The sequence below is a fragment of the Siphateles boraxobius genome, unplaced genomic scaffold (assembly GCF_051911475.1).
Source record: "Siphateles boraxobius isolate OS27281-9 unplaced genomic scaffold, OSU_SipBor_1 25, whole genome shotgun sequence".
Lineage (NCBI taxonomy): Eukaryota > Metazoa > Chordata > Actinopteri > Cypriniformes > Leuciscidae > Siphateles > Siphateles boraxobius.
Window position 1 is genome coordinate 13,979,517 of NW_027508866.1, and position 20,901 is coordinate 14,000,417.

Genomic DNA, 20,901 nt, shown 5'->3' on the forward strand with positions numbered 1-20,901 from the left:
TATGATAAACATCTGTATTTCAGGAGCACAGATTGTGTGTCATGTTACACAATCAATGACTACTAAAGATCTAACAAACAAATTTTTTGCTGCATACAGCATTGCGCCACCATACAAAATATAATCAAACTAAGCTTAAAAGCCAAAACTATGCCCATTATTTCTACACAGGTCATCATCCATATGGTCCCACATTTACCAGAGCAAAATACATTATTTTCCACATTAGCAGAAGCTACGAGCAGTATGATTTCACCAGAATGAATGGCAAATTTATGAAACCAGATATGTGACAAACCATCAATTGAATTTAAAGAGATAGTTCACATGCAAAAAAAATATATATTTTGTGATTATTTACCTAGGTCATTCCAGACCAATCATTCCAATTCATTCTAAATCTATCTTTATGTGCAAAAAATATATTTATTTCAGAGAATAACAACCTAAATTTTGGGCATTTGCTTTTAACAAATCTATCATATGACTTAAATATAGCACATAATTCATTCTGACTATTTTTATGATGTTTTCTTTTTTGGAGCTTGACAGATGTGTTGTGGAGAAGAGTGTCAAGATTCTTCAAAATACTGTGTTCCACAGAAAAAAAAATTACATGAACGGGTTTTTAAACGACAGGAGGATGATTAAATAATGACAAAATGTAAATTTAAGAGTGAACTATTCCTTTAAGGCCAGGAATATGTTTGTTCAGTCTTCATCGTCCTGTCCAGTTGTCTTTAATTCAGTCCGGCACTTTGTTTTCTGGAATTCCGACTGTTTATTTCGCTGTTTGTGATGGATGTTGTTGGATACATCTTCAGAGTCAGAAACTAAAAGGCCATGGTAATTTGCAGCACTGCAAAAATCATATGTACAAAACAAACAAACAGAACATTTCTTTCTGAGTCAGCTTCACCATGGACATCATTCACCTATTATTTGTGTCCATGGAGACAGAGCTTAGAAGAACATCTCTCTGCACAGAGGACACGTGGATTTGTTGCTAGACGTGAACCATTTATACTGTGGAATAAAAGAAAATGGAAACAACCAGTCAGTGAAGAACGAGAAGCGCACGAGAACATTCAAGGTTGCACATTTTGCTGATTCTGAAATATCTGCAGAAATGGAGTAATAAATGGAGACGGATTGAGGACTTCACTGCGGAGGGGAAATGATTCAATTTATAGTGACCTTCTATAGGATTTTAAACCTCTGATATGAAAGGGATGCAGTCACACTACCAATACATTTTTTTTTTTTACATTTTACGAACAAAATTGAGCCCATTTACTTTCTGAATACAGTTGAATATCCTGCTTGACCATGTAAGTCAGATTACAGAAGTAAAATGGGTTTCATCTTGACCTGCAGATATTCTAGGTAGTGATGTAAATTGAAAATTCGTAAAACAACATTAAATGCTCAAAACTACACTTTCTACTCTGCGTTTAAAATACATTAATCTAAAAATAACTACAATGGAAGATCAAGAGATGGTGTATGCGGCACTCACCAGACAGGCAGAGTGGAACTTCTTTTTGCAGGTACGGCAAGCTTTCTTTGGCAGCGAGTAATTGGATCCATGAATGACAGAGAAGCAGATCATACAGTCCTCCACCCCCTCAAAACGCTTGTCAACATTGTTCTTCCACAGCGACAGACCCTCCAGAATACTGCCATTCTACCAGACACAAGTCAACACATCATCTATATTAGTCTGGGCATTTTCAGTTATTATTCATATTAAGCACTATTTGACTGTTACTCTAATAAACCAGTCCAATTGGGCGAATTTCAACCTAAAGAGGTAAGGCAACATTTATAGTGGCTTCAAAAAGTATTTGGCCACTTAAAGACACATCTATAAAAAAAATGTTTTAAAAAGTGGTGGCTTAGATGTCCTTTGTGTACTTTTGGGGAAGCTATTTTAGCTTCTCTGTAGCAGCACTGCTTTGTAGTATGACAGTGTTTTAGTGCCAGTTGTTTTTTTATACGATTTTCAAAAGTTGTCAAATTAGGAAACTGAAGGTGAAATTGTGCATGAAGTAGGAATATTTATAGGTGAAAAAACAATATTCTGAGATAATAATAATTAATTCTTAAAATTAAAATTTCGCAAATGTTTCTCGATTCTTTATACACTATGTTCAAGTGTTTGGGGTCATTACGATTTAAAAAAAATTTATCAATGAAATTTATTCATTCAGCAAGGTTGTATTAAATTGATAAAAAAATAGCATTTAAATTTCAATTACATTTTTCTTTAAAATAATTGCTGTTTTTTTTTACTTTCTATTCAAATGATGCTGATTTTCTTTTTTACAACATGTAAAAATGTACAGTTTCCACAAAAACATGCAGCATAACTGCTTTCAATATTGATAAGAAATGTTTCTTGAGCAGCAAATCATCATATTAGAATGTGACACTGAATACTGGAGATATGATGCTGAAAATTCAGCTTTGCCATGACAAGAATAGATTACATTTTAAAATATATTCAAATAGAAAAAAAGTATTTTTAATTTGTAAATATATTTTACAATATTACTGTTTTTACTATATTTTTGATCAAATAAATGCAACCTTGAAAAAAAAAAAAAGTTCTTACTGACCCCAAAAAACTTTTCAACTAAATGCTATTACCGTTTATATTAAAAGGTTTATACAGAGAACACTTATACTTCTTGTACCTGGTGTGTGAGGTACGTGCTGAGCTGAAGCATCCAATTGCGCCACTGCTGAACGGCCACACCCACTCTCCGCCCACTCTCCACTGAGATAGACCCAAGGGGATAATTCTGAGGCAGCTGTATCACCAATTCGATGAAGATATCGTCGACAGAGTAAGTAGCGATCACCTCCCGTGTGGCAGAGCGCGCTTTCACCTGTGAACACAAAACGCATCAATGCAATGCAAAAAACCACTTAAGCACAGAGCACGTCCTTTTCCTGAACTAAACTCTCCACCCTGGCTTACCATCATGTTCTCAAAAGTCTGGGTGCTGGACTGCACAGAGGCGATCTCCTGCGCAGACAAGACGCCGCTGACGTACTTGCTGGTGAATTTATCCACCGTGCTGAAGACACGTTTCTCCTGGCTGTTCCACCACAGACGCACCATTGCGGGCAAGTCCTTCAGCGCACCATAGTACACGGAGCACGCCAGATGGGGAACCTCAAACTGCAGACCTTCAGTTTCTACAACACACACACACTTGGTGAGATGATCTCAGATATGAGAGACATGCATAAATGTTATAAATCACTGGAGGTCAACTGATCTGTTGGTCTGTTCTGATCAGGTCACAGGTAGAAGGCAGTGTTGGTATTGTTTACTAAAACTAAAATTGTTTTCGATAAGTGAAATAAAACAAAAATAAAACAAAAATTAGATGAAAAACATACTGTAAAAAATTGAAAAGTTGCCTCAACAACTGAAACAAATCAGTTTAAATTCTAAAATGACTCAAACTGAAATAAATATGATAGATAAATAGAAATATAAAAAACACTAAAAATTGTTTAATAAATATATAATAGTATATAAATAATACTAACAAACAAAATAATTGCGCCTAGTTACAATACTAAATAAATAGATTTATGTTTTAATTAAAATAATTTGCATTAATATATTTATAAAGTTTTAGCAACATTGCAGTGAGAACCACAGTTATTAATGTTCTGCAACATACTCTGAGGGGAGAGAGACAAAGTCTCAGTGAAGAAGGTTTTTGGTTCTTTGCTTGAGGGTTCTGCTGGCTGTCCGGGCACTGATAGGTTCTCTGGCATCAGACGGAATAGGTGGAGCAGTAGTTTATGAAGAGAACGAGTCTTTTTCAGGTGCAGAGAGTATTGAGCTCGCAGCTGAAACACAAAGATAGATGTTTTCGCTATGCAAAAGACATCTTGCTTGCGTTACAAATAAGTACTGTGGCCTTTCTTCACATTTACACAGCTTTCATCTCCTAAGCCCTTTCGGATTCCTGTGACATTATGCCTCAATATATCATTATGTCACAATGAAATGGGCATGTCTGAACCTCAATTTAACCTCTAAAATGTCTGTGTTAGAAGTGTATCAGAAAGGATGAGGAAATGATTGACAGCTTTACAGAGCATTATCACTGATAATTTACTCACATGAGATGAAGAAGCCTTGAAGAAGGTAAAAAGGAGTTTCCAGGACAGAAGATATCCCAGAATGCAGCAGTGCTCCATACTGAGGGCCTGTACAACTGCAAACTCGCCCACTTGCACACCACCTAGAATATTCTCCATTAGCTCTTCTGTGGCAGAAAGAATGCTCATCAACGCTGCCGGAGGAGACCTGCAGGAAGTGCACACAGTAAGTCTCCTAGATGCGGGAGATGGGCAACCATTAAACTTGTATAATGTATATGTATGTATGTATGTATGTATGAATGTATGGTTGGATGGATGGATGGATGAAAAATAAATAATAATAATAATATAAAAACATAAATTTACAGTAAAAGGACATTCCCAGAGGTCACATATGATTATACTTTATATAAACAAATTTTTTCTTTATTATTCTTATCAATAATGTACATTAGGGTGTTTTGTTTTATTTAGATATTTTTTATTGCATTATTTTAGATATTGTACATTTTAGTTAATACAATAAATAGATAATGCAAGAATAAACAATAACAATTATTAAATAATAATAAAAACAAATTGTTGATAAAATGATTTAAATAATAATAATATTAAAATGGATGGGTGGATGCCAAAATATCAAACCAAATGGCATCTTTTTAGCATTAAATGTTCAAAGACTTTTGGGGGCCACTGTGTGTGTGTGTGTGTGTGTGTGTGTGTGTGTGTGTGTGTGCGTGCGTGCGTGCGTGCGTGCATCTTCATGTGTCTTACAAGCATGGTTCTTCTCCATCTTCATCCTCAGATTTAGCGCTGGCACTCTCGCTGTCACTCTCTGGCAACAAAGGCATCACCCTGTAAGACACGAACACATCACTCACATTTCTCCTGAGACGACTTGACGTCATCGCTGAGGCTCATTCAAAGTCTTGTAATGGACATAGCATTACAGCAACAGCACAGAGGTGATCTCAGCTATCCCCCTGGAATATAAAACTGTTCCTCTCCCAGAGGCATGAGCTCTCAATGAAGCATATTTAATTAAAGCCAAAGCAGAACGTATTGTGGATAAAACTTCTTCCGTACAATATGACCTCAAGGCTATGCAAAAACTGCCCGTCCCTTGGAGTATTCATTTCAATTACATTTACAATTATGTTCTCGACAGACACTTTCCCACCAAAGCAACTTACAGGAAAGTCCATTATAGCGTTTCTGCAGACGCTGCAGAACAGGTAGAAAACAAAGATAATGTCAAGGTGGTAAGACACATACTGACTCCTTAATGTGGTGTTCTACACTTTTCATTTTATTTTTTACCCTAAAGTACAATTATAATGTTAAACAAGTTTTCTAGCAGCACAAACAGTTGTAATTTAGTTTAACATGACCATTTTCTGCCCTCTCACTGACCCTTTAGTATTAAACGGGTTGTTTTTACCTTTAAGAGTTTGGTCATATGTTAATGTGCTCATAGTTGCTGATCATATAAAAGGGCCTTTAGAGTATATCTATGTATTATGTTGAACTAAAAGTAAATCTTAAGTAAAAGAAGGTAATAGAGTCTGTACTTGTGCAGGATGTGGTAGACAGCGAGCTGTAACGGGCGGGCTTTGAAGAGCAGCAGGGGCGAGAGGGTATTCAGCAGGGTCTGGAGGGGCTCTGGCAGACTGCTCCTTTGGTCGGCTACAAACCGAGGAGGAAGTTTATTCTGTGTGAGCAGCTCCACGGGGATGTAGGTAAGAGCCTCCCCCATCGCCCCCAACACCGGCAGGGGGAACAAAGGGTCATCAGGCTCTGTAAAGTCCGCTGAGACAAAAGTTTGACATTTCAAGCAGTCTGTTAACCAAAAGACATCATGTTCCCATTATATATCAAAAGTGTAGATTGTTTTTCTATACAAAAACATTTTTTACAGTGTAATTAAAACTCAAAAGATTCTGAAAAAAAAAACGGGAAAAAAAGTTAATTGTTTAACTGTAACCTTACCATCAACTGTATTGTGAAAAACTGTAAATGGTTTATTATAACATTATATGCATTTTACCGTAAAATACTGTCAAATTTATGCTTTTTGCAAGAAGAAACTATGAATAACCATACAATTTTTGATGAAAAACATAAGGACATTCCGAGAATTTAGGGTGTTTTGTGTTCTTTTAGGTTATATTTATTGCAGTTGTTTAGTGTCGTGTGTTACATGATGATGTTTTGCATATAATCCATCATACACAAGTATTAGCCATGTTGGTAACACATTACAATAAGGTCCCATTTGTTAACATTAGTTAATGCATTAACTAATATGAACTAACAATAGGCTATATTTTACAGCGTTTATTAACCTGTTGATGTTAGTTAATAAAAATGCTTATCATAGTGCATCAACTAATGATAACAGATATACAACTTTTGATCCTAAAAATGTATGTTGTGATTAACATTAACTAAGAATAATAAATGCTGTAGAAGTATAGTTCATTATTAGTTCATATCACGGTAACTAATGTATTTAACTAATGTTTACAAATGAAACCTCATCGTAAAGTGTCGCCAGCATGTTTTAACTAAAGGCCGCTTACGATTCATCATGTGGGTTTCTATTATTCCACCTGTATTGCTATAAGTAAATTTTAAAGTAAATGAAATAATATAATATAATAAGTAAATTATATTAATGGTATAATAATATTTGATCATTTTATGAAATATGCAATTATAGGTTGTAAAATATACCAAAATGCCATCCTGTAAGACTAGAAAGATTGTCACCATATTTTTCATATTGCAACATAACAGTTCCCTTTTGAGAGCGGTAACTCAACATTGCGTAGCTACGCTGCAGGAAATGTGAAGTATGCAAATACTGACAGGCTCGTGGGCAGTATAAAATGCATGGACGCGACAATTGTGTCAGAATCTCTTTCTTCACGCTGTCATCGTTGAAGTTGCACCTGAGGACTAGTTCCCTTTTCTTCCTTGCATTCGATGGCTAACCTTTGCAGGATTTGTGCGGGCCCCATCGACCGCCCCACACCTACGAGTACTGCGCCGCCTGCCGAGGCGCAGTATTACGGGGTCGAGCCCCACTGCCGCCAGCGAGCTGATGGTGGGACCTCCCCTCCCCCACCCAGAAACAACGGTGACGACGAGGCCTGGGGCCATAGTCCTCTACCATTGCCACTCACCGGTCCTTTTCGCAGACGCACTGGACTCGACGCGAAATGCACCGGTAAAAAGGAATGAAGTCTGGTATGTTCAGTCGAGCCGCCGCCAGGCTGCTTCGAGGAGGAGGACTCAGTTCTTCCACGACGTCCACGAGCACATGGCAAAGTCATGGTCCACAATCGGCTCGCATCTAAAGGGACAACGTGGAAGCCTACGGCTCTGTGCGCATGCCCCCCGTCAAGGAGACTGTCGCCGTGCATTTGTGCACGTCCGTTTGTCTCTGGGAGCGGATCTCAGCTTGCAGTCCAAGGCGTGCTAGTTCACGGCTCATCTGGCTGAAAAAGAAAGGCTCCAATCATTCCCTCCGGCCTCCTAAGTGACCCCGTGGAGTCAGTTACTGTGCATTTCTCTGAGGTGCAGAAGCGCGAAGGCTATGAGTCACGAATATTGCCCCATTGCTCGTTCCAACCCTCGTCGAGGTCTCTGTCTTTGTCGGCACCTCGTCCCGCCTAAGATCGGCTGAGTAGCCCGCTGCGGCTCTGCCCTGAGCCGGATCTTCGCTGTAGGCAGTGGGCAGAAACTGAAATGTAGCGTCACGGACCATGGAAAGCGCCGTCCTTGGCTGCCAAGCCTTCGTCCTACGGACCATCCAAAAGGAGGAGAGAGTTTGTTCCCAAGCACCGTGTTCTGCATCATGTCCCCTCTGTTCCTGTAGGCGACATTTGCAATGTTTGTGTGCTGTTTGTGTGAGCTCCACAATAAGAGCACATATCCCTTCACACAAAGGGCCGTTTCCTCATACAGTCAACACTGTGCCGCAGTCTGTGCCAACATTGGCCTCCCGATGGAAAATCGCAAGAGTGCCAATGTTCCCCCGCCGTGCACGACATAGCTCGTGCCCGATCGGCAGCCAGCCTGGCTGGGGCAGGGCTCCAGTCTACAAACTGGCAACAGCGGCCATAGAACTATATGGCCGCTGTCATTTTCTAGAAGTGTGGACAGTTATTCAAGGCGTTTCACCTAAAAAGTTTTGAGAATGGAAGTGCACAGCCGCTATTTCATTGTGCCCAAGAGGGATGGAGGACTCGGTTTATGGGTCTCGGGTCTAGTATCAGATGGTGCACTTCACTAGCACACGTTCAGGAGGAAAGACCCCCCTTAACATGTGAGCTCACTCGTCAAGGTCTATTGCCTATTCATGGGCCATATAGGTGCATCTTTAGGGATGTATGCTTTGCAACCAGCTGATCTTCACAAAACAATGCTTTCGGTGAGTGATTACCCTTAATTATCTCCTAGTCTTGAATCTTGACAATGGGTTTGCACAGTCGTTGCCGCTTCGCCCGCTGACGCTGAGCTTATGTACATACTGATATGTGTTTATGCCATTATGTTGCCCTGTATCCTTCAGTGCATCTGGCTATTCTGAACTACATATATTCACAGTTGTTGTACCTACAGCCGCTGACGCTGTGCTTATGTACATACTGGTACGTGTTTATGCGGTTATGTTGCCCTGTATTCTTCGGTGCAAATGGCTATTCTGTTCTAACTACGTATATATTCACAGTTGTCATCGCTACGGCTGCTGACGCTGTGCTTATGTACATACTGGTATGTGTTTATGCTGTTATGTTGCCCACTATTCTTCAGTGCAAATGGCTATTCTGATCTAACTACGTATATTCACAGTTGGCGTCGCTACGGCTGCCAACGCTGTGCTTATGTACATACTGGTATGCGTTTATGCTGTTATGTTGCCCAGTATTCTACAGTGCAAATGGCTATTCTGATCTAACTACGTATATTCACAGTTGTCGTCGATACGGCCGCTGATACTGTGCTTATGTAAATACTTATGTGTGATTATGCTGTTATGCTGCTCTGTATTGTTCGGTACAGCCTAAGAATCTAGCTGATATGCAATTCTGGTGTACTTGTGCTGAGCAGCTCATTAGTCTGGCCCTGCTTATCAGCTGTGAGCACTCCCAGAGGAGCGACGCTATTGGCTGTTGTTCTACTCTGTGATTGGTGATAATGGTGCCAGGATGCTGACATTGACCCGGTCGCGGATGTTTGGTGCTTCCTGCAGCACAGACTGGTTCACAAGACTAGTAGCACAACACTACTGCTTCGTATCGTTCCCGGGTTATGGGCAATCGATCAGAAGGCATGCTCTGGTGGTCAGATTCTCAGGGGAGCGAGGAGATTATGTCCTTCACAGCCGCCTCCAGTGCCGCCGTGGGATCTAGCTCTAGTTTTGAGGGCTCATTCTCTATCGCCTTTTGAGCTCTTGGTTTCAAATGCTATTAAGGAGCTCTCCCTGAAAAGAAAAAAAACGTCTCTGCTCCATGCCCTTGCTTCAGCTAAGCACATTGGAGACATACACGTGTTCTCATGCACTGTGATATTATCTGTTTCAGACAGGCGACTAGTGTTACTTTGCGGCCGAGACGGGGCAACATGCCTAAAGCACAGTATATTTCTCTGCCCGCTTGTTCCTCGCGTGACGCTGACGCTCAGAGCACTGTTTGCGCTATCAGGATTTTGCGGATATATGTGAATCGCGCAGGCGCCTTCCTTCAGTCGGGCCAGCTTTTCGTGTGCTTTGGTTGCTGTACTAAGGTAAAGACGTCAACGGTCTCAAAATAGAGACTTTCTCACTGGATTGTGGATGCTGTCGCGCTGGCTTACGCGTGCCAGGGGAAGATGGTCTCCCCTAACATATGAGCTCATTCGATGAGGGCTGTTGCCTCTTCGTGGGCCTGGTCTAGAGGTATGTTATCCAGGATTTATCTTTTGCTGTTGGCTGGTCTTCTCAGAACACCTTCGCCAGATTGTACATCCTGAATGTACTGTCTGTGGTGTCTCAGGTGCTTTCGGCGAGTTAAATCCCTTACATGTATTGTGAACTGTTCTAGTTGTACGCAGTGGTTACTGCTATATGCTGTTGACTATATGTTGTGTATATGGCTACTAGTGTTTAATACAGTTGTTACCGCTTACGCCATTGACACTGTGTTTACTTTCATGCTTGAGTGCTTATTGTGTTGTGTCTGCCCTGGATCGGTGCAGCCTTCGCTTTCATTGCGTTTGTGTATGCAATTTTGATAGGATGATGTCTCATTGGTCTAGTTCCACCTATCAGATGCGAGCACTCCTAGTGGTGCGGCTATTGGCTGAGTGTCTGACTCTTCCGTGGCTGATATAGCTTGGCCCCGTTTTCCCCAGGCTTATCTTCACTACTCTCACGGCGGGATTTAATACAGTTCCCGCAGCGTAGCTACGCAATATTGAGTTACCGCTCTCGAAAGGGAACGTCTCCGGTGACTTTAGTAAGCTCGGTTCCCTGAGACTCGGGAACGAGACATTGCGTTAGCCGGTGTGTTCGCTATTCGATCAGCTGTGCAGCGTTCAGTCGTGATTCTGACGCAATTGTCGCATCCATGCATTTTATACTGCCCGTGAGCCTGTCAGTATTTGCATACTTCACGACAATTGGCCAGCTGTTCCAAGCTGGCGTTAGCCCATAAGAGTTAAACAAAAGAGGAGAAGGGAGGAGTTCCCGCAGCAAAGCTACGCAATGTCTCGTTCCCACCTCTCAGGGAACCAAGGTTACGATAGTAACCGGAAACGTTTTTTATCGTTTAAGTAATACATCACAAATTTAACAGGATATTTTTATAGTGATAGCATGCTGTGCCATAGCTGTTAGACCGTTTGGATGGTTAAATCTTCTCAGAAAAGTTGCACCTTTATATATTTTCAGCTGTATTTTTGAGATGGCATGTCTTAAACCTGAATTTCCTGAAACATTTACGTTTCCAGTCAAAAGTTTGGGTTTGATAAGATTTTTTTAAATGTGTCAGTTTCAAAAAAAATATTAAGAAGCACATCTATTTTCAACGTTGATAACAATAATATTTTTTTTGAGAATAAAATCAGCATATTAGAATGATTTTTAAGGATCATGTGACTGAAGACACTTAATATATAAAACAATTTAATTAAATTAATATTTGTAAAATGATTATAATTTAATTTGACATATGTCAAATTAAATTATAATCATTTTACAAATATTACTGTTTTTAACTATAAAACTGAATGGAAAATATAAAATATAAAGTGTAAATATAAAAAAGTTATTTAACTAAAATCCAAACATTTTCTTGTTCAACCACAGAAGTTCTTGTTAAGATGACTCACTGGGGATCTTAATAAGCAGTGGGAATAGAAGGTTGTGAATTCCCTCCAAAAAGAACTCCTTCCACTCTGAGGTCAGCTCTGGAAGAAGTTGCTCCACACCAGTAGGGGGCGATGTGAAAAACTCACTAAGCCTCACAATCAACTCACAGTTTGCACACACAAACAGCTGAACCCATGGATTCCAGAATACAGCGGTGTTCTCACTGGTAGTCTGTGAAAAAGACACAAACGACATTTGCTTGGATTGCCGTCCGTATGCAGAACGGTTCTCAGATTAGGCGTGATTATTTATAAGATCAGCCATAAAGCATCTCAGATCTTATTTACACCTTGTGTTAAAATAAGATCTGTTCAAACTGCCGATTTGATTTTGCACCGGGGTAGAAATATCTGGAAGGGACAGAGAGTGTGTCACTTTGAGTCTGAATATTGCATAAAATCAGTGTTAATGAAGATGGAAAGAGAAATATCACCTCAAGCCATGCCAACATTGAGCAGAGCAGGAGATCCCAATGAGTGTTTCCGAAGACTGTGGGAGAATGATCCACCATCCAGCACAGGAAGCGCATAATTTCTACTGCCAATGAAAGCCCTGCAGCGGAAACCATTCCAAGGTCACTGCAAATTGACACAAAAAAAGGAGAATAGATTATTAGACCCTGCGTTATCTGAATCAAATAAGACTGTAAAAACAACGAACTTGAATAGTTTTTGTTGCTTTTTGGCATTTATTTTATACTTATACTTTATTAATTTACTTATTCATTTTATATTGAGAGATATAAAGAGGGGATAGGAAATATTTTTTGGTGATTAACAAAATGTAAACAAAAACAAAAAGCATTCTAAGCCAAATGTTTATATTTTCTATTTCAAGTTGCTTCACATCTTTGATGACAGCTATTATTTTTCATTATGCATAAAATTTATATAATTAATTCATTTTATATTTTGCATTCTTTATTTTGGAAGATTTAAGGGGATAGGAAATAGTTTATTTATTTTTCAGTTTGCGTTTCATGTTATTTCTCTGAAAGCATTGTAAGAAAAATGTGTATGTATTATTATTAAGTCTAAATCTAAAATGATTATGGTAGCTGTTTTTATTATTGCAAATTACTTTTCTATTTTTTATTTTCTACTTAAAAGATATAGTAAAGCGGGTATAGTTAATAAGTTTTGTTAATTTTTCTGTTTTTGGTCATCAAAATAATTTATCCATTTTGGCAGAAGTAAGAGACTAAGTTTTGAATGCTTAAATGTGTAAGTACATTTGCCTCTAGAGCAAAAAATCAACTAATAGTTTTAAAATTCTTTTTTTTTGTGCAATAAATTTCATAACATTATAAGTGAATCTCAATGAACATATTAAATAAATAAATAAATAAAAATCCATGTCATGACCCTTTAAAGATGTACATTTTTATTATTACTCTAATTTTCTTTTTTTTCTTTTACTAAAAAAATGTGGAAAGAAGAGCATCACGGCCATAGCTCTGACATAATAAATATGACTGCCATTGCCGTCTTCCTCATTACAGAGATACACATAACTGAGGCATGGATTCACCTGTTGAAGAGAAACCACTTCTCTCTACTGTTCCTCCATTCGGCAATTGTGTCTACGACAGCCAGTAATATCTCTTCCTCCACATCCGTGTTGGCCTTTAGACAGCAGAGCAGCACGGCCAGACAGCCTCGCACACCTACACATTCATTTTTCACATCAGTTGTGTGAGTGAGATTGGTGTTGCTCAGCCTATGTGACTCATCATGTGCAGTATGGATATGATCTGTATCTCACTATCGATGCAATCCTGCTCTCCGTCCTGCCAGTTAAGGAGCTCTGCGACACACAAGGCGATGAGGGATTCTCTCTCTTCACTGGCTAGAAATGGACACAGCGCCTGCACCGTACTCACACGGTGTTCTGAGAGGGGAAAGAAACTGACACACACAAACAAGCCACAGAATTATCAGGAACGTTACAACCTGGTTTGGCTGACATTTCTCACCAAAACACTGTGGTAATGACCAGCAGTAATCATGTGTATATGTATAAGCTGACTGGCTGAGGTTCCTCTGGGTCCTGAGAATGGTCACATTCACACATTTGTCACATCAGCTTATGCTGCTTAACACATTACTGCTTCTGAAGCAGCCTAGAGAAACTACTAGAATTGTCCCAGAGGCCAGTGCTATGAGTATTGAATCAGCTATTACAGTTACAGACACTACCGTTCAAAAGCTTGAGGTCAGAAAGATTTGTTTTAGAGGAATTATTACTTTTATTCAGCAAGGATGCATGAAATTGACCAAAAAGTATATTTTTGGTTATATTAGGTTATATTAAACAGAACAACTTTCAATGTTTTCTTATTAAGCAAAAAATCAGCACATTAGAATGATTTATGAAGGATCATGTTACACTGAAGACTGGAGTAATGATGCTGAAAAATCAGCTTTCCATCACAGGAAAAAAAAAATGACAGCTATTTAAACAGCTATTTTATATTGTAATAATACATGACAATATTACTGTTTTTATTGTATTTTTTATCAAATAAATGCAGCCTTGGTGAGCATAAGAGGCTAACAAAGAAAATGTCCTACTTTTCTATATTGCCATATAAGCCCTTGATGTCACTTGGGTCCATTTCGCTGTTCTGCATATATTTTGCCAGAGATAGTGACCAGAGAGAGCCTTCTTCTTGTGACCTGTGATTAAAAAAAGATAAAAGGGGTTTAAAAATGTTGCTCTCTAAAAACAAAATTAAACATTTATACAAAATCTAGGCCATTACTAATGAAAATTCACATTTCACCTTGTGAAAAGCATGTCTATAAGAGTGGTTTTGCTCAGGCTGTTGTTGTGGATTCTCTGCTCTAAACTCCAGGACTGCAGCAGTTTATGATATTCACACACCACGAGGGGTGAGAGCTCCATTTCTTCACACCACTGAAGTCCATAGAAAATCTCTGAAACTACATATTTGTAAAAATAAAGCAGAAAAAAAAACCTGATCACATGAAATCTTCTGTCCACATTTTTTTTAGTTGTAAAACAGTCTAAATTAATATTTTACCAGAAGAAAGAAAGAAAGAAAGATTCATTTATTTTACAAAAACAATGCTACCAAGAGCTAGACAAATAAATGAGTCTCACCTATATATTTGAGATCAGGAATTTCAGAGAAGTCTGCCTCCATCTGCAGGTCCTCAGGTGAAGCTGCAGTGAGGATGATTCTGCCCAATAATGCACTTACACACAGGTGCGTGGGAAGCCGGTTAGACGCCCTGATCTTCCACACGTCCATGCAGGGTTTTTCACCAGTGACTCTGAGACGACCACACAGCAGAGGGTGTCTCACCCACTGCAGAGAGAACAATGACAAATAAATAGTATGTTGAGAAACTATCTTCTATACTTCAACTATTTTCCTCTCAAAATGTGTGAATGTTATTTGTAATTGTCTGAGGACCTGAGGGGGCAGGGCCCGTCTAATGCGGCTCCACTCCTCTTCAGTAGGAGCAAGACAGCAGATAAACTGAGACAGGAGACAGCTGGTCTTCTGGGCCAAGGCGATGGTCTGAGCCAGACTCTCTACAGCTTGCACCAGAACCTGCAGACTGAATTCAATAACAGACGAGATTTAGACAAGCTACCACACAATTCATCCATCCAAACTTTCTAAATACCAAAAAAGCAACAGCTTTTGGAGAAAGCACATTTATCTAAAGATGGTTAGAGAAGGCCAAACCTTTTGACAGTCAGTGATGTGTTGAGCAACTGACTCTTAATCCAGAGAGCAACATTGCGGAGGAAGGTACCCTTTGTGACCCCTGCGCCCAGGTGAGTGATCAATGATTGAATGCCGGCTGTGTAGGCATGTTGAAGCTTCAGAAGAAGAGCATCTGTCGGAAAACACCACACATGCATTTAAAAAGAAATGCGCGCAAATGAAGAGAAAACATTGTGTAATATTTGAAGGTATTCAGAATTCATTAACACATTCAGAAACTGTTAAAGCTGTTTTTTCACACAAACTACAATTAAACGCTTTCTTCAGTCTTCACCTGAGAGGTGAGTGATGGTTTGGTCTTGTGCACAAAGCTGGAAAACAGTCATAAGCAGCTCCTCTGCAGACGCCAGCAGCAGGCAGCCCTTAACCGAAGAAAAGAAGGTGGCAGCCACATCAGAGATGAAAGTGACCAGCGGCTCCATGTTTCCGGCGTCAGACATGCCCTTTGCTTCTGACAGGGTGGCGTGAAGCTTGTCAATGATCTGCTCAACATGCACCTTACCAATAAGAGGCTCTGCAAAGAGAGGGTGAAACAGTATTATTTTATTTTTAGAAAAAGACTTTTAAAAGTCTTTTAATGTCAATTTAACTACCATAATGAGACATGAATAATAGTTTGGGGTCAGTATGTTTTTCTTTTTTTCATTCAGCAAGAATGCATTAAATAGATTAAATGACAGTTAACACATTTATGATGTTTTTAATTTCAAATAAATTCTTTCCATTTTGTATGGAAGAGAGAAGTCTCCTGGTAAGGTTATAGTCCTGATTGGAATAGAGTTTGGTTAAATCTCTTCCTCACCTCCAAAAACACCTCGCACTTTCTTATTTATTACAAAATTGTACACAAAAAGCATTGTACCCCATATAAGCAATACTCGATGAAACTCTCATCAAATCCTAGTTGCAGTGTAATAATAATTGATGCTGAAAAATCGTATTATACATTCATGTTAAATAAATATTAATGTTTTACTGTTTTTTTATTTAAATATATGAAACCTTGGTGAGCATATAACTTTTTTCAAAAATATTTAAAAATATAACCAACCCAAAACTTATGTTTCTAATAAATAAGTAAAGTAAAGTAAATAGGGTCAATTTTGCCTTTAACTCCAAAATGTTTTAGATCAGGATGTAGTTGTTGTGTAGTAATTTACCATTATTGTGCTGCTGTGACAGAGCGAGGCTGATGAGGGGCCAGCCGTGTACATGATGGGATGATGAAGAAGGAGATCCATGCAGACCCATCACACACAGCTCTCCAGCCAGACCCACCAACCTCTCCCCTAACACAGGACCCCTCAGCCAGCCGATACACACCTCCAAACGGACAGGATCTGCACATGCCTGGTGTCATGAAAGTCAAGAGTATATTAAGCAATTTTTTTTAATATAAAAAAACAGTTAAATGTAAAGCTAAATGTAACCTAATTGAAAAACCCCTTTAATAAAAACACGTACCTTTTCAATAAGTTGAAGAGTCACGTTCCAATTCAAATCCCTCTGTTATGAAGAGACAAATAAATGATTATTGATGTTACATATGTAAAAGTGAAAATGTCTTTTGATGGAAGAAAAAGCTTAGTATTTAATTAAATATATATTTGGGGACAGTACATTTTTTCTCTAATGCTCACCAAGGCTGCACTTATTTGAATATTATTACAAATATTATTAAAATAACTGAAAACAGTCTGAATTCTTGGATGCAGAGAAAGTATATTTTTAATAAAAAAATATTTTGTAACTTTACTGTCACTTTTGGTCAATTTACTGAATTCCAGCTGGGAAAAAAGTATTAATTTATTTTTAAATCATACTGACCCCAAACTGTTTCACGGCAATGTAAATGTTATTTTTCAAGCAAATATAAACATACATTTCTAAAAATAAAAATGTATGTTAAGTCTGGTAAAGCAGAAACCCATACTCGTTAAGCCCTTTGTATAAATGTTTAATGTTATATTATATTCTATTATATAATATTATCCCTGAAGCATCCCAATGTAGATCTCTTACACTGATGTGGTTGAGGATCAGTGTCTTGTCATCACTGGAGCTGCAGCACTGCAGGGAACTGAAAATCATGTCCACCAGGAAGTCAGTGTCCTTCCTGCCGTCCTGTTTTAACCATAAAGCCACTCTCTGCAGGAGGAAGCGGACAGCTGCATTCTCAGCAAGCGGCCTGAGCTCCGACCCCATTTCAGGCTTCATTTCCTCTGGCCTCAGCAGCACCTGGAACACCTGAGGGCTCGGGAACGCCCCGAGCAGCTGAGACAAAAACCGCAGGTGCCTTTCTGACTCTCGTTCACTCACGTACACCATGTTGAGCTCCGCCAGCTGGCACACCAAATCCAGCAGGTGTCCATTTCTCAAAGGACGGTCTTGTTCCTCCACCGCTGGAGCTTCCATCAGAGGTTCCTCCCCTTGGCCTCTTTCTTCCTGGTCTGTGATGCAAATTTTCACAGTTTTTTTCTTCTTGGTCCGTTTACTGGCACTGTTCGGGTTATGCATAATCTGCAGGAGCGATGCAATGCCCTCAAGTGCAGTTCGCTCGGCCTCCTCGCAGTCCACGCAGGTTGTGCACAAACGACCCAGACCCTCCCAGAAGTCTGACAGCAGTCTTTGAAAGGTGGAAGCCTCTTTTCCAGCAATCCGCTTTTCCCAGGAAAGCAGCATATCTGAGACCTGAGGAAACAGAGGACCCGTCTGCAGAAATGGGTTTCCCAGAGCTCTGTCAATCAATGGCAGGAGCTGTGGAGAGAGAGATCAATGCATGAGACATCAGCATGTTTAGAGAGAACTTTTGCCTGTGACCCACAGACCTGTTCTGAGATCAGCATGTTCTGGATGCTTTTCTGCTCCTGCTCGTCTCCGGCGTTCTGCAGGATGATAAACCGCAGACACTCCATCGTGGCAAAAATGATGGCTGCACTCTCTGAGGGACTGGACGTGGCACGCTCACTCGACAATCTGGAACAAACATACCAGCATAAATAAAAACTGAGTGTAATTATAATACAAAGCACAACAATTAATGCCATGTATTCTGAATTAAAAACATTTTGTATTTATAAAACTACACCATCCTGTTTAATACTAAGGGTCATGGGAGGATATATAATTTAAGCAGGCAATTCTGCTGCAATGACATGACTACATGAATGACTATACAAATAAGAATATGACATTCTTTACCCCTGAATGACGGATGTGAGGAATGTTCTAGAGAACTCCAGGTCGGGCTGTGTGACCTCTGCTGGCAGTTTGCTTATAAATGGCAGCAGGTTTGGATGCAGAGATGTTGCAAGACCTCGACCTCCTTCTTTAAGAAGCACCCAGAGCTTCGGCATCATGCCTTTCCTGGCACTGACATGCGTCCAACAGTTCTGCACAGAGTTCACATGATGGCAATGAATTTGAATAACCACTGACAATAGACAACAGATAAAGGTGCAATGAAATTTCTATTAGAATGCAAAAGATTAACACATTGATTTTAGAATGAATGTGGGTTTATGATAGAGCTTTAAAATGTGAGATTTATATCATACTATACATTTTTGTTATTTAAAATATTTTTTTTATATAAAAAATGATTTATTTACACACCATTCAAAAGTTTGGGGTCGGTAAGATTTTTTAATGTTTTTGAAAGTATCATATGCTCACCAGGAAGGCATTTATTTGGTGTGGGGGGGGCTGTTTCAAATGTAAAATAACTTTTATTCCCGTTTAATTTTCAGCATCATTTCTCCCGTCTTCAGAGTCACATGACCCTTCAGAAATCATTCGAATATGCTGATTTGCTGCTCAAGAAACATTTCTTATTATTATCAATGTTGAAGAAGGTTGTGCTGCTTAATATTTGGGATTATTATTTTTTTCAGGGTTCTTTGATGAATAGAAAGATTCAAAAGAACAGCATTTATTTTAAATAAAAATCTTTTATAACATTTTAATTATCCTTACTGTCATTTTTGATCACAGCTGAATAAGTTAATTTCTATATTTCTTTATTATTCTCTTTTTAAAATCTTACTAACCCCAAACTTTTGCATGGTAGTGTATATAATATTTTTTATTAAGAGTCTCACATCAACACAGGACAGAATATGGAGGACCGCCTCCCACAGAGGAGGCAGCACCATCGGGTCTGTGTCGTCGATAGACAACAGCACAGCAGAACACGCTCGGGCCGCTTCTGCCTGTATCAGCTGGGGTGTTTGTTCACACATGGAGGCAATCAGCTCAAAATACGCCCCTCGAACCTAGAACAAACAAAAGACAACTATGAATCCCGTTAAAACATCTAATGTGAATCATAAAGAGAACGGCTAAAAAATAGCACAAAGCAATAATTAAAGGCAATAATTCACAGATATACTTTGGTATACCTATCAATATTTTGATAACATTGCACTCTTCCTTTTTCGCTCCTCAACGAAAGTAAAATAGTGTGCGTATCTATTTTAACAACCATTAAGATAATATTTGTTGTTTAATATACAGCTATGTTGAGGGGGATTTTGGGCCAGTGACATTTTAATGTGAGTGTTAAGTATCATAAATAAAAACTAAATAAACATCAAAATGTCTTGTCACATGTTGTTTGTCATGGTCGCAACTGTTTAAGATACACCCTACACTGCTCACTTGTGGGCTCTTGTGTTTGCTGTACTTCCAGAATTTGCCCTCTGTGATGAGTTGGATCAGCCGCTCATTTAGCAGCTCTCTGTCCTGCTCAGGTAAAATGCTCAGAAGTCTCTTCAGGGCCAGCAAAGAGCTGGTCAACAGACGGATGTACTTGGCCTCTCGCTCCTCCTCTGGCACACTCCTGCAAAAAAAAAACAACAACACTGAAATTACATATTTAAACATAATTAACATATATATTCAACATATAAACTAAAACTATTATTATACGTGAGGCACACACAGTGTATGATTTTTTAAATATCATAAAATGACCAAAAGCAAAACCACTGTCACATCAGGTTATTTCAGTACATATCATACACTTACTGAGGGTCACTGAGAGTGTTAGCTGTTTCTTTCAGCAAATTGTCTTGGAGTACCTGAGAATCACAGAGGATGTATGTAAAAACTGTAGCTAAGCAATGTACAAGTACAAGCATCAAAATTTCTGCAGATTTTCATTTTGTCTCACTATGAGCCTACAGATGAGCTTTATCTTACACTCAGGACTTCATCTTTACAGAAGCTGATGGCCTCTGGTTGTTTATTCAGGGGAAATGCGGCCTGGAAAGCAGCGCTGGCGGCTGAGGCTGCAGGAGAGTATGTGTCACACTGAGAGATGAGCCAGTGACCCATGATGCTCTTCAGGTAGGGGGCCAGATTCCTCTTCACTTTTAAAACCAGCTGCTCAAATGCCTGCTGTGTGGCCTCTCGCACACGGCGGTCATGGTCCTGATAAAATTATATAATAATAAATACATATGTTCAGCAAACAAAAGGAAAAGATGGCTGCCTCTAAATACAGTGGGGTCCAAAAATCAGACAAGCAAGTTTGTAATTTTATGCTAAAATTAGAAACATTTTCATTTAAAGGGGTGGTAAAACG

The 20,901-nt window shown here is 39.1% G+C and overlaps 1 protein-coding gene across 1 annotated transcript in view; it reads right to left on the minus strand.

The window, feature by feature from the left end:
- ltn1 (listerin E3 ubiquitin protein ligase 1) overlaps positions 1-20,901 on the minus strand; it is a 24,977-nt gene continuing 4,076 nt past the window's right edge. The window contains exons 4-30 of the mRNA XM_077242767.1: positions 20,517-20,747; positions 20,343-20,395; positions 19,974-20,154; positions 19,415-19,588; positions 18,516-18,706; positions 18,143-18,290; positions 17,337-18,071; positions 16,779-16,820; positions 16,475-16,664; positions 15,589-15,828; positions 15,273-15,426; positions 14,994-15,141; positions 14,678-14,885; positions 14,337-14,496; positions 14,125-14,229; positions 13,316-13,458; positions 13,082-13,217; positions 11,985-12,129; positions 11,512-11,722; positions 5,706-5,943; positions 4,909-4,989; positions 4,153-4,339; positions 3,705-3,876; positions 2,987-3,207; positions 2,700-2,894; positions 1,520-1,687; positions 1-1,026 (exon numbers count right to left, since the gene is read on the minus strand). Coding sequence (XP_077098882.1) covers positions 964-1,026; positions 1,520-1,687; positions 2,700-2,894; positions 2,987-3,207; positions 3,705-3,876; positions 4,153-4,339; positions 4,909-4,989; positions 5,706-5,943; positions 11,512-11,722; positions 11,985-12,129; positions 13,082-13,217; positions 13,316-13,458; positions 14,125-14,229; positions 14,337-14,496; positions 14,678-14,885; positions 14,994-15,141; positions 15,273-15,426; positions 15,589-15,828; positions 16,475-16,664; positions 16,779-16,820; positions 17,337-18,071; positions 18,143-18,290; positions 18,516-18,706; positions 19,415-19,588; positions 19,974-20,154; positions 20,343-20,395; positions 20,517-20,747 — 4,920 coding nt within the window. The 3' untranslated portion in view covers positions 1-963. The remainder of the gene's footprint in view (positions 1,027-1,519; positions 1,688-2,699; positions 2,895-2,986; positions 3,208-3,704; positions 3,877-4,152; positions 4,340-4,908; positions 4,990-5,705; positions 5,944-11,511; positions 11,723-11,984; positions 12,130-13,081; positions 13,218-13,315; positions 13,459-14,124; positions 14,230-14,336; positions 14,497-14,677; positions 14,886-14,993; positions 15,142-15,272; positions 15,427-15,588; positions 15,829-16,474; positions 16,665-16,778; positions 16,821-17,336; positions 18,072-18,142; positions 18,291-18,515; positions 18,707-19,414; positions 19,589-19,973; positions 20,155-20,342; positions 20,396-20,516; positions 20,748-20,901) is intronic.